General features: G+C 37.3%; 3 protein-coding genes across 8 annotated transcripts in view; 2 read left to right on the forward strand and 1 right to left on the reverse strand.

Annotated features, from left to right (window-relative positions):
• LOC135216124 (alkylated DNA repair protein alkB homolog 8-like) overlaps positions 1-14,160 on the forward strand; it is a 267,193-nt gene that overhangs the window by 65,636 nt on the left and 187,397 nt on the right. The gene's annotated exons all lie outside the window — the stretch shown is intronic.
• Positions 1-14,160, reverse strand: part of LOC135218970 (uncharacterized) — a 194,560-nt gene that overhangs the window by 46,814 nt on the left and 133,586 nt on the right. The window lies entirely within an intron of this gene.
• The window catches only part of LOC135216100 (SAFB-like transcription modulator), a 130,128-nt gene that overhangs the window by 6,902 nt on the left and 109,066 nt on the right, over positions 1-14,160 (forward strand). For 5 of the 6 annotated variants that reach the window (XM_064251146.1, XM_064251154.1, XM_064251167.1 and 2 more), the window contains exons 2-5: positions 8,174-8,424; positions 8,853-8,880; positions 10,155-10,257; positions 14,110-14,153. In XM_064251146.1, coding sequence (XP_064107216.1) covers positions 8,174-8,424; positions 8,853-8,880; positions 10,155-10,257; positions 14,110-14,153 — 426 coding nt within the window. The remainder of the gene's footprint in view (positions 1-8,173; positions 8,425-8,852; positions 8,881-10,154; positions 10,258-14,109; positions 14,154-14,160) is intronic. The other variant, XM_064251139.1, reaches the window with a different exon arrangement.

Raw genomic sequence — 14,160 nt, forward strand, 5'->3', positions numbered from 1 at the left:
TAAACCTGATGGGTTTTGTCCACAGGTTGCTGCCCCTCTGTTGATCCTGTTACTTGATCCCAGGCTTCAACAGACTGCCAGAAAGATATGTCATTGGATGGACACCGCTAAAGTGATGTGTTAGCACCAGGGAGAAGACACCGGAAGTCCAAGGGAGACTGATGGGGTTTGACCATAGGTTACTGCTTCCTCTGTCAATCCCGTTGCTAGATCCCAGACTTCGGCTGACTGCTGTTGGAAAGGCATGTCATTGGATGTGTGCCACTAGTCTCCTAGCTCGGATTCAGACTGGTCACGTGAAATGTAGATGGTTCCTGGATTGATCCTGACCATTGGAAGGAGTATGACACTCCTCCCGCTTCTCCATTACAGGTCAAGCGTCACAGATACCATCGACAACCCTCTTCACCCGTGTAGCTACGTTGTGGATCCCTCTGTTTTTCACTCTGTTCAGCTGCCGGCACACTCATACTATTCACCTTCATTCTCTCTAGAATTCAAGCACCAGATACACCAGTATAGTTCCTGGCTCCTGTACTCCCACCTCTTGCAACCAGATCTAGCTCCTGTGTGCCAGGTGGCTTCTTTGCTTCCCTTAAAGATATTGAGCAATCCCATGCCTTTGCCATCCTTGTATTTTGATTAATCAAGGATTATTATATTTGTATAAGGAACTCTGGCATCTAAGCATATAAATATGCATTAAATGCGTGATTAACATTAGCATGACTTATATGCAGACTGTATGTATTTTAAGATAACGTAAACGTATATGTACGGTCACCTCTCAATTAGTGTGTTTTCGATTTAACGCGAGCTAGAAAATATTTTTAAAAGTTTAAAAACGCACAAATTTCTAACGTGAATTGGCGCCCAAATGTTGTTTTCTAATCGCCTGCACATCAGTGCTGCACACGACGACCATCGACATGGACGCAAAGACATAGCACAGTATGTATTTATTAATAAGTTAAGTATATCTTAGTTTTACCAGACCACTGAGCTGATTAACAGCTCTCCTAGGGCTGGCCCGAACGATTAGGTATTTTTACGTGGCTAGGAACCAATTGGTCACCTAGCGATGGGACCTACAGCTTATTGTGGGATCCAAACCACACTATATCAAGAAATTAATTTCTATCACCAGAAATAAATTCCTCTAATTCGGTGTTGGCCGAGCTGGGTATCGAACTTCGGACCACTGGATTGGCAACCGAGTGCAAAAACCACGAACTATGTATATATTAATAAAGCGAAAAACTTTATTTACTAATAAAGTGAAAGATTTTGTATATTAATAAAGCAAAAAAAAAAAAAAAAAAAAAAAAAATTGACGAAATGAGAATCCGCTTCATTCCGACATTGGCATAATTGAGGGCTGTCAGGCTGCTGATGGCTACGTATAATTACATGTAACGATTATGCATCTTTTCCATGAATCTTAAAAAACATTATACATTACCTCACTGTATCCAAAATTATTGTGTAATGAAATAATAATAAAGCAGTCAGTGTTTTGGTTTGGAAATCAGCTGATGGCGAATACAAGTTTATTTCACCATATTTAACTCGGTTCTGTGCGAATTTTCTTGCTTCTAGTTAGCATAAACGAATATCTAGATACTTAACTTATATGAGACAAGGTCATTGTTCTTTATACAATGAATTTTTAAGTAAAAATATGGGTTGAATAAGTCTCGTGAATGAAATTATTTTTTCCGTTAAACATTACTTTGGGAGTATATTTATTGCGTAAAAAAAAAAAATTCCGTTCGCTATTTTCGCTTGATTTCATCGTGATACGAGCTTTGTTAAATTTTTTTTATTGGCATGAAAATGACAGTAAGATTTGTTGTTTCAAACCCTCTAGTTTTGATTTAAATTATTTTTTCTCTACTTTATCTATGGTTGTGCTTGATGGCCTAACTTTCCGTGAGTTTTATCTGTGGTGCCGATGCACGATGAGTCATTAGCAGCTTGAACAGCTTTCTCAGCTTCAGCTACAACTTGGTTTAAATTTAACAGCATATTTCCTTGCTGATCTTACAATATAACAGTCCTATTCTACATAACGTCGTTTATAACATAACTGCGGTAATTGTTTACTATCCTATGATAGTTGAAATACAAGCCAAACGGATGTTTTTGTTATCCTATTCGGTTGTACCTAGCAAAAAAGCACAGTTCCCAAGTCCAGGAATGTAACCCCCTTATTCCTGTTATTTCATATGGGGTAATTATGTTTAAATAATGTGTTTTTAATTAACACGTGCTCTCCAGGAACGTGACCCTTGCGTTAATTGGGAGGTGACTGCACCTTCTCAATAAACTATAATAATTTAGATCAAAAATGGTTTTTGCAAATTCTACTCTTAATATTGTAGAAAAATGTTTTTATTCTCTAATTAGTGATTAAAGAGTAAACAATATCATTTGCAAATAACTGATTTCACAAAGAGAATCTTTACTATGATTTTCAATAACTCTCAGTAATCGACAATCAAATTCAGTACCCGAATATGCGCGTGCCCCATTAGTGGACTCGGGTGTCCTGTACCTGTGCTTCAGTCCGCACCACCAGGCGAGCTGGAGGGAAAAGGCTAGGTTCTTGCATGTGGAGCATTCATGATCGGATGCGTAGCGTTCATGATTGCCTTACACGAAATTAAGGTCTTCCTTGGCCATCATACACTAATCTCTCCTCACTACATTTCAACCCCCCACATTTTTCAGTTCGCTGCAAGGAAAGTGATGAATATCTCAGGCTAGGTGGAAAAATTCACAAATTACTTATAAGGCAATGATTAACTGCCGACTTACATAAATATGAAAGTTTTGCCTAAAGGGATGGTGTAACAATCAGGAATTACTTTAAAGGGTGATTATTTACCGGAGGGTTGCTAATTGCCTAGTGCCAGTAACAAGTAATAAATCTAGTTTGGCCTGAAGAATGTATGTGACGACATGCACATAGTTTGAGTTGGCAAGTTAAATGTATTTGGAAGTTTCAGCTTAAAGCAATGGTGTAACATGCGTTAATTACTTTAAGGTAATTGTTGTCCAGTGACTTGTGGTTAGCTTATACCTAGTGAACAATCCAGGAAAACAAAGTTTGGCATGATTGAATGACTTTACATTCAAGAACTACTAGGAGATTTTGACATCGCCCAAGCTTTGTAGAAAATCAAATGTAAAAGTTTTTGCCCAAGAATGTGGCATTTTTTTTTTCTTTTTTTTTTAAGACCGCTATTCCTGGCGACTGCAAGTAGCGAGCTTGATGGTAATCTGAATTCAAATAACAAAGAAAGAAGAGTCTCAACCTTCTCAGAGGCTATAAAATAAGCTTTCTGGTGGTTGTGTAGGAATTCTTCTAAGTCTCTAGAAATCCCGGTTGGGTCTGACACGGGAGATTCTTTATCTTGGGGATGATTCTCAACTCTCGTACTTCTTAGGGTTTTCAGTCCCCCGAAGAGAGTTGACTTTAGCACATTGCACATGAGAGTTCCCCAATTTTTCCTCAAAGCCAGCTGAGACTGGGAGACTCAACCGGACTCTTGTTTTTACCATTACTCTGGAGGTTAAGTCAGACCTCCAGTGGTGGATTCCCAAAGGGAGATTTTCTCAGGTGAGATCCCTTCTCCCTCTGAGCCCCAATCAAGACTTCTACTCGGACACTTCGGATCTAGGCAGGGGAAACAATGCTAGAGAATTGAAGATGTTTTCAAGGCGTAGTCCCAGGAGGAATCCAACCTTCACATTATTGTAAAGGCAGATTTATAACAATTTTGTAGACCATCGCGGCTCTGTCACATATCAAGAAACAGGAGCACTTGTTCCTTTTCCTTCTGCCAGACTACAAAGGAACTTCTTTGGACCCACCGGAATCAAGTTACCTTGATCACTTGCTTCATTCAAGAGAAATTATAAGTCCTGCAGACGAACTGTGCCATCGGAAGCAGGTTCTTACCAAATGACCACAGGATGACAAAATTTGCATCAACTTTTGGAGATTGTGGGCAAGCCCTCCATAGACTTGTTTGCCCCCCTCAAGAAACTGTCTTCTTCCTTTCTTCCCATCTCCAGCTTGTGTGGGGGACGTCATGTTGTCGGACTGGTTGGGTCTGGACCTCTTTGCCTTCCCTTCCTTCAGCTTGGTCAGGGAAGTCCTAAAAAAATTTACATCTCACCAGTATTTCAGTGACTTGTTGCTCCTTTCTGGCCCACAAAGGAATGGTTTCCAGGCCGCCTTTGTTCTTCTGGTAGACTTCCCATGGCTGCTTCCCCAAAGACTATGGCTACTCAGACAACCACACTTCAGGGGACACCACCGTGGGTTGTCCACTCTCACTCTGACAGGCTTCAGACTGCAGGAAATGCTTCAGAGCAAAAGATTTTTCAAGAGCAGCTGCAGAGGCTATTGCAAAGTGCAGATGCCTTTTGTTGTCCACCAGTAAGGTTACCAGGCCATGCTTTCCTCAGTTTTCAAGCACCGTAGTTTGGATTTTTCAACTAATCAAGATCTTCATGACTTCTTGAAGTCTTGATACATCCAAACAAAAGTAGTCTGCGGTGGTATCTTGGAGCTTGGATGTAGTCCTTAAGGGGCTTGTGGGCCCTCCTTTCGAGCCCTTCAAGTCCACTTCCCTCAAGAACCTCTTGTAAAAAAACTGTTCATAGTAGCCCAGCCCTTGGTCATGGCTAAACGCGTAAGCAAGCTACATACAAGAGGCAAAGAGTCAGAATCTCCCAAGGTGATGCAGTCTGCTCTTTCACCTTGGGTTTCCTAGCCAAGAATGAAGATCCTAGTGAGTCATGGCTGCGCTCTTTGCATATCAAGAACTTAATTGATATCCTAGGTCTGGATGAACAAGAGTCCTTTGCCCGGTCAGAGCCTTGAGGTATTATCTGAGTAGGACTGAGAAGATCAGAAGATCTTCTAGTAACCTCTGGTGTTCTATCAAGAATCTCTCTTGTGTGCTATCTAAAAGCATCCTTTCATTCTTCATTGGAGACCTGGTATCCTAAGCATATCCCCGGATTCAGGAGAGCTCTTTCCTGTTGCTTAAAGTTAAAGCTCGTGAGGTCAGGGCAATAGCCTCCTCCCTCTCCTTTGAGCATAACCTGTCACTGTCATCTATCCTTCAATCGCCTTATTGGAGGTGCAAGTATATCTTAGCGTTGCACTTTTAAAAAATATAGAAATATTCAAAATTGCAGAACCCTTGGTCCATTGCCAATGGATGGCATGGTATTGGGTGAGGAAGCATAGGAGAGAGACAATCTCATATATCTTTTCCTTGTGGTAAGGATGTTGAGTTTTTGAGGAAGTGGCGGTGGGTAAGGGGTGGGAGGTTATTTGGTACCTGGAGGACCCACCAGTTCTTTGGTTGGTTAGTGGTTTTTATTATTGTAATGTTGACTGGTGACCACTTTGTTCTCTGGTCTTATGGTACTGCTCCCAGGGCAAGAGCATAAATTCACTTTGAATTACAAACACCGAGTCAGTGTTAGGTACTTATCTAGTTCAATAATAACATTTCATTAATACATTGAGTTAGATAAAGTCATTCATCCCACCTTCCTTGCAATGTGGGATTCAGTTAAGTAATTGCTTAATGTGTTACTTATATAAAAATTTTATTCTTCCCTCCACCCCTCGTGAGGTTTCATGGACTGCACCAATAAATATGAATGACGCCATACGCCTACTGTTGCTTGCATGCTCCTGTTGCAGTGAACGGGGTTTGTCACCCCCCCTCTTTGCAATAGCTGTGTTGCTGCAAATTTTTTATCTTAGAAATCTGAACAAGCATATTTGTTAACTCGGTAATTACTTGGTGAGTAAAACAGTGGTACCTCGTTTGTCAAACGTTTCTTATGTGGAACTTTACGTTTTTTAAATAAAATTTTAGAGAAAATTTTTTATCGTTTTTCGAACAAATGCTCGTACTTCGAACTGACTGATTATCTAGTTTATACTTGTATTTGAGAGCCTACTGGGTCTTACAAGTTAAACTGTATTCATTTTTTTTTTTATTTACAATATATAGTTTAATGTTAACAATATTTGACAAAATAAATAAAAGTATAAAGCATTTGATATAAAATTTACCTCTCAATATACATAGCAAAAAAAATTTCTAAAATCGTACGTAACCATGGTGACTTGAGACTGAACGAGGGATTGTTGATATGTTGAGGAGAGTCGGAGAAGAGAGAGTTCAAATATTACTGTATGTATGTAAAAGCAAGAACAATTCAGATAAAAGGAGAATTTCCCAATAAATTTAACTTAATGATTAAATATGAAAACAATCAAATGCAATACAGGAAAAAAGTCTTAGTTAAGCCAGTGTTTAGTGCTCTGAAGGAGACAGTCTAGTTGAACAATATTAACAAAATAGTAAATGAAAGAATTAAGCTTTTCACAATAAAATTGGGGATAAATGGTTAACAAAATCATTTATCATTGCGGTGATACACAGCCAACTCGAGGTAGAGGGAGGGAGCCTTTACATTTTGAAGGAATAACGAATGAATTATTTTAAGTTATTGTGCGTCATGGTATTGTTTAGGAGAGAAGAAACAGTAAAATATTTACTATAATAAGCGCACCGAGTGAGATGGTCTGGTTGAACATTATTCACAAAATTGTAAATGAAAGAACAAAGCCTCTCTCTCTCTCTCTCTCTCTCTCTCTCTCTCTCTCTCTCTCTCTCTCTCTCTCTCTCTCTCTCTCTCTCTCTCTCTCTCTCCCACACACACACACACCACTTTTATTTTTGGTTTGGTACAGTAAAATACCAATTTAGTGACAATTGCTTTTTACGATTTTTTACTACTGTGAAAGCAACTCCGTTCTGTAATAAACAAACTGACTCCGGAAAGCTTCTGCGTGCCTTTGATTGTTTGTTGAAATGGCTTCCTTTTGAAAAGTTATTTTATCTCTTTCCTTTTATTGCATTCTTGACTTATTACTTATTTGTTTGCTAAATCCTCATGCTTGTTTTAAAAGTCTGCTGTTTGCCAACAGTAAATTGTTGATTTTGGCATAATTAATCTCTTTAGTTCACTTGAGATCCAAGTGTAAACATGCTGATTACTCTCTCTCTCTCTCTCTCTCTCTCTCTCTCTCTCTCTCTCTCTCTCTCTCTCTCTCTCTCTCTCTCTCTCTCTCTCTCTCTCTATACACTATCGATTCCTTTCATTAACCTTGTACCTAATATGTGAATAAAATTGATTTTATTATCAACCTTTGCATACTGCAACCAATTTGGTTTGCTCAAGGGGTTCCCGTCTCTCCTCCCTCCATCCCCTAGCTGGCCGGTGCCATTTTTACCAAACAGTTCATAAATCGTACACAGAAAAAATAAAATTTAGAAAATTTTGCTTCACATAACGTAGTTTCATTACCTTACATTCTTAATTTAAATTTTGAACTCATTATTAATAGAAAAATATGAAAAGGGGGACTTTTTGGGCTGGCTGGAATGAATTATCCTGGTTCCCTTTATTTCTTATGGGGATATTTGTTTCATATTTCAAACAAATTGTATTTTGAACAGCCTTCTAGAATGGATTTAGTTTGAAGTATGAGGTACTATTGTATATAAAACCTCATTTTATTAAAGATATAATTTTTTGATAAGTGAAAAAATATTAAGAATATAATTTTTTGACAAGTAAAAAATATTAAAGAAAATGTATAACTATAAAGTTAGCTGATATATGTAGGGGTGTCTTGGTTAAGAGGCCCTGTTGCATATATTCATTTTTAGCTTCCTTGTATATATGTAAAAATGATTTGTAAGAAATTAATAATTTTTTAGGATGATTTTTATTCCAAGAGCATTTTCATCTCCATTGATTTTTAAATAAAAAAACTAAAATTGGCTGATGTTGAGTTTGCCTGGCCTTGGGGTTTTGTTAATATATATCAGGCTGGCCTTTAGGGTCAAGGGCTTGAGATCTAATAGAACTGCACATGGAGAGAGAGTAATAAAATCTGGTGTACGATTCAAGTTAGACTATTTTTGTTCTTCCTACTTAGCTTTTGTGTGCTATTAATGTAAAATGTCCTCCTGACACAAGAGTACCTTGCTTTGGTAGTGTTGTATTTTCCATTGTGTAAGAAGTAGCAGCATTAGTTGGTTACTGACTATAATTTCTTCAGTTCCAGAAACAGAGGAGGAAATGTCCATGGAAAATGTGCCTAATGATTCTAGAGAGGGTGAGGTATCAGTTAAGGAGGAGGAAATAGCCGAATCCAAGGATGATGAACCAGCCAAAGAGGAAGAAGGAAGTGCTCGTGGTGAAGGTGATGGCATTAATATGGAGGACGATTCCATCAATCTGATGTTGGATGACGAGGACAAAATGCTGGAAGATGAAATAAATTTTAATAATGATTCTGAGCGACTGGATGTAAGTAATATCTTGCTAAGGCCATATAATTGCAATGAACCTTTGCTTTCAGAAAGTTTAAGCATTATATTTATTGCTTTTATTCTGCTATCATTAAAATGAACCTTTGCTCTATTAGAAAACTTAAGCAATTAATTAGGTTTATTGCTTGTATTTTTCCACCATTAAAATGAACCTTTGCTGTATTTGAGAAAAGCAGGAGATTTATTGGTTTTTATTTTGCTGTATGTATTCTCTTAGCAGTTTTCAGAAAAAAAGCTTTGATTTAGATTTGATAAAATTCCACTAAACTGCTGTTGAGATTCAGAATTTGAGCACATATCCATGCCCATCATGTCAGTTTGAGGGAATAGTTTTTGGTAATTAACGTGACACTTGACCATGTTTGTGAATGAGGTAAAAGTTAACTGCATGTTTTTATTTTACAGGATGACTCGTCAAATGCTGATAGTAAAGGTAAGTTCTCTATCTGGCAAATTTTTTTTTTGGTGTTTTTATTTTTAGTTTTAATACATAGTTAAGTATAGTTATCTGGGCACAAATTGAAGGCTCACACAAAGTCACAATGTGCATATATGATTGATGATGTTGCTGCACAAAACGGCCAGAACCTGTGTGAATGATATACCTGGAGAAGTTGATTGAAGGCAGCGGCATTGTCACAGAAATGGATTGATGATGGCAGACATGAGTCTACGAATCTCTTTCTTTAGGTATGTGAGCAAGACGTTCAGGTCTTGATCTTCAGAATGCAATGAGTAATATCCAATTGGACTTCTAAAAGTGGGACTTGCATGTCCTTGCATATGATTTTTGTAATAATATAAAGAGTTAACCTGTTGAAGACAGAGAAAGAAGATTTAATTTGTTGGGACGAATGGATGGGGGATCTCAGAAGAGCCGCGAGTATTCCATTTCCTATCGGCAGGGTTGAAGAAGGCTGTGAACTGCTCACACGTCCTTCATCCTCAAGACTGTTCGTCCGTTGTGTGTGAGCCTGAAGGTTTGTTGCCCAATTTTTTTTTTCCCCTAAAGTTTTCTAAATGCCGTGGATGGGCATTCAATTGTGAATCATAGATATAAAAATTGTTTAAGCAAAGAGATTCGGGTCCACATAAGGATACTCTAGGATACTCTGAGTATATTTTAGCCAGAATGCGAAGAAGATGATGGGTGTGTGGGGAACCCTCAGCCAAGATGGATGGATGTCCATGGGAGTTTCGATGGTGCAGCAGCAGGAGATGTGATGGTGTGTGTGGAGGTGGTGGGAGCACAGCAAAAGCACCAGCTTAACTGTTCCTTCAGTTGCACAAAATTATTCTCATCATTACAAGAAATCTTGTAGCTTCTCTCAGTAGTAGTTTTTCAGCATGCAATCTTGTCTCACCAAGGTGAGATCTGAATAAAGGCCGGCAGAAGCAGCAGCAGCAGCCCCCCCCATCTACATCATAGGTACAGCAGCAGCAGATGCAGCAGCAGAAGTCTACCTGTGCGAGAGGTCTTGTTGGAGTTCCTGCTACCACCTGTTTATCCCATCTCCCTCCACTTCCCACCTGGACGTCCACACCAGCGGCAGATGCAGCAGCAGCAGTTGGCGGACCCCACTCCACTCCTGGTTCATCTAGTGAGCCAGCTGTGACTCGCTTCTGGCATTTAATCGTCATTGTTGCTAAAGTGCAGCCCACCAGCCAGAAGAGAGCCACAACTTCATATTGACTCAACTCCCACAGACAGAATGAACAACGAAGGCAGCGTTGGCACCTACGTCGGCAGCGCAGACCTGAAGGATACTACGGATTCTCAAGACTTAAAAGAAAACGAAAAGCCCAAGAGGTTGGTTCCTCAGTGCTGGGTTTGTATGATGATAGTGTCAGTAGTCAGCAGCTACTGAAACCATATGGGGCATGAATATCCCTTTGCAATATATAATTCATATACATGTTTAGAGCAGTTATCAGACACTAGTCCTACGTTCTATCAGTAATACACAATCGCTTGCCATCATTCAAGACTTGTGGATGTAGGCAGCAGCACCTTATATATCGTCCAACATTGTTCTTATTCTCCCTCCCTGTCAACAATGTTTTTTTTTTAATTTTTTTTTATTACTTTATTTTTTTTTTTTTTTTTAAAGAAGTTACCCTATGATTTTATATTTCATTCCTGACTTTTAGTAGTTTAGAAAAAATTGATTGAAAAGGAATTTTGTTTGAAAGGACGACATTAGGTGACAGCTCAGTAATAGGTACGTGTTGAATTTGGTTGAATGTACTGCACTGGTATAAATTTTCCAGTAGAATACGGGTAGATATTTGTTTTGATGTTACCTTTATTATTAATTTTTCAAGTGCAAATTTAGGAAATTAGCCATGAATTACTGTCGGTTAGTTCTAAGGTTTTAATAAGTGTTGGGCTGGATACATTAACATGTAACAGTGTTGTTCTGTAATACTAAGTATTAGCTTATATGAGAAAGGAAATTTTTCTATTTGGAGGTTCTATGGATTATGGAAAAGCGATAGGTGGTCAATACAGTGTTATAAAATAAAATACTTTACTCTGGGGTGCTTAGTTTTGTACTATTAGTAAGTTTGAGGTACAGTATTTTTAAATGGTTTCAGAACTTAATGATTATATTAATATATAATGCACCATGTACTTGGTGGTTTGCAATATGATAAAAGAAAGCAAAGCATTAGATGGCAAGAAGCAGTTGCAGGTGGTCTGATTAAAGTTTTTTTGTTTGTAGTGTATGGGAGTTGGTGACATTTAGAGAAATTTCAAGTAAGTTTATGTCAGTACTGAATAATTGCATCTTGAACAAGGCAAAGAACAAATACGAGTAGACACTTGACTGAGGAGTATACAGTTATGGTACAAATAACAATGTTTAGTTTGTTATTTTTTAACAAGTTATCACTGTAGATAGTAATGGCTGGTAAAGAATTGAGGTATACGTATTAGCTATGTAAAAAGACTATGGCTAGTTTGGATGATGTGAGTTAGACAGGTTTAAGTTTGTGGATGGTGCACTTTCCTTAAATTTTTTTAATCAGATGTTTGTGAAGCCTCTTAATGCTCTTCCAACACCCTTGTTATTCACCTGAGCTTGATCTCTAATAAATACTTTTTTTTCATGATTGTTGTTATGAGCCGTTTTGTTTGTAGATTCTTTGCATATTCATATTTGCAAGTTATTAATGATCTGCCTCTTAATTTTTACAATTTCTCTTAATCTCAGGCAAAGTGCCATAGAAAAAATATGGTAGTTTCTGTGTTTCGCCAAATTTATATTCTGCATCTACGGAATTCATATATAAGCTCACTCTGTTATCATGGGAAAGTATGTCTTTTCAAAAATGACATGTTGATAAGCCAAGAAGGACTTGAATGCGAAAGTGATTGAAAGTGAAATCAGTTAAGGGCACAAATAGAAGTGGCTGTGTTGCTCTGTAGAAAAAAAAGTGATAGCAATGGTTCTTTTAATTTTGCTATGATGTGAAAGTGACCCATCAGTGAATATGTTTTATGATGAAACTTTTCCTTTCCTGACGACTTTATGTCCTTGTTGGGAGTTTGGTGATTATAGGTTAGGTATCCACTTGAAAAGCATTATCTTGACAGAACAATTGTGTCAAGACTGCAGCAATTAGTGATTTAGTTGAGGGATGGAGGAATCGGAAAAATTAGTGAGAGATGGGATTGCATAGAGCCTTTAGATAGAATAACAGAACATGTAAGTGAGGGCAGTTTCCAAGGCATTAGAGAATATAAGTAATTCATAATTAATTTACGCTATTGTCAGTCGCTGCTTTTTTATGAAGAGCAAAGTTAATGATGTTAATCTAGAAAATTTGAGAGGTTTAATTAGAAGTGTGTGAGAGGGACATCTGATGAGTGACTACAAATGTGCACAAAAGGTAGTATAGTGCAGTATTACATATATTGTCTAAATATTATAATAGACAGTAATGCCAAATACAGTATTTTTAGTAGTAGATATGAATAACAAGTCGATTTTGATGTTGACTAACAAGTCGATTTTGATGTTGACTAATGCAGAATTGTAGCTAAGGGAAATTATTTAAGTAGGAAAATTTGTGTGGTTGGCTATTCAGTACTTACGCACACTGTAAAAATTGTCTTGGTCTAGTATTATTTCATTGGTACTATAGCACATATGCCTCAAAAGTGTAGCTGACTTGGCTGATCATCTTTCATAATCAGGTTACTATATATTTTTCTTTGTTTTTTGAATGCCTGTTTAAGAGGTAAAGTCACTTCGTCATATAAAGAGAGTTTGCTTGTGTATTTGGTATTTGCACTTGGCAAGGAGTGAAACCGTTGCAAGAAGTTTGAGTAATTCAAGTTTTTTAAATATATGAATGTGCCCTAAATGTAGTAGTCATATAAAGATTCTCTATTAGCCCAGTATTGATGTTTGTAGTGTATTGACATTTACTTTGAATAAGTCCTATTTGTATTTACAAGGTCCAAAGTATGTATGGCTGTATGTGTGTGTGTGAAAGCCTTTGAATTTTTGAACCATTAAATATAATCAATATGTATCTGGTTGTGAGGACCTGCAGCAATTAAAATCAAGAACAGGGTTCAAATGGCAGTTTTGAACACGAATCTTAAGTATAAACTTGTAAATTATTCTACTTGTTTCTTCAGGGAAAGAGAATTATGGGGACTAGATGTATTATGGTCGTTATGTACCATGAGAAATTTAGGTTTTTGTAAGTACGGCTGTTTAGGTTGAAAAAAGATAGTAGGATTTCCTAGTTTTCTGTTGTCTAAGTTGACTGTTTAAGTTTAACTTGCTTTACCATGGAAACTAGTACCCTGTGGTTGACAGTTAACAGTTAATTCAGTTATACATAGAATTGTCCAAAATTTATGTAACAAAGTTTGTGTAACACTTGTAATGAAGGGGAATGAGATATGTAGATAAGTTTATACCTTAGTTGTAGTAGGAGGAAACAATTTTTCATATTGAAAAGCAGAGCATTAAGCATATTTCAGGGGATTGCGATGTACGAATTCACACTTAACTGAAGCTTGAATATATTTGGGAGTAGTATAAATTTTATGCTGGCTATCTGGTGAATTAAAATTGTGAAATTAGGTGTCTGGTTTTGTGTGAATATGACTGCGAAATGTACTTAGGTAATTTCTTATTTTATATTTGTGAGATTTTTTTTTTTTTTTTTATGCTGAAGAGTATAACTCTATTACAGTACCATTTGAAAACTTTTTTAATGGAGATTAGTACATTTCAATTTTGTATGCAGTGTTAATAGTTTGTAACACTGGAGAGTGGTTTTGCGCAAACAAAAATATTTTACAAAAGTGATTGTGGCCGTAAGTGGACTTACAAACGAGAAAATCTGCGTGTACACAAGAAGCCAACGACTTCGGTTGATCCGTGAAGCAGCACATAAAATAATTTGGTGCCGTCCGACTTTTCGAAAAAAAAAAGTTCAGCATTGCTTAACGAGGATAATTCTCTTCTATCCCTTGTTCACAAATGCATCTTCTGTTATTTTAGCCATGAATGATAATGTTATAACCTAGATATTAGTTTTATACTGTAATTGAACTATATACATATAGTATACTGTAGATAAGGTGCTGGATTCTTAATGCGATGATCTGATTTCTGACATTTCCTATCCTCAGTGGCCCTGATGATAAAGGAAAGGACGACAAAAAGGATGAGAAGGGTGAGTG

Source organism: Macrobrachium nipponense, chromosome 19 (genome assembly GCF_015104395.2).
Source record: "Macrobrachium nipponense isolate FS-2020 chromosome 19, ASM1510439v2, whole genome shotgun sequence".
NCBI lineage: Eukaryota > Metazoa > Arthropoda > Malacostraca > Decapoda > Palaemonidae > Macrobrachium > Macrobrachium nipponense.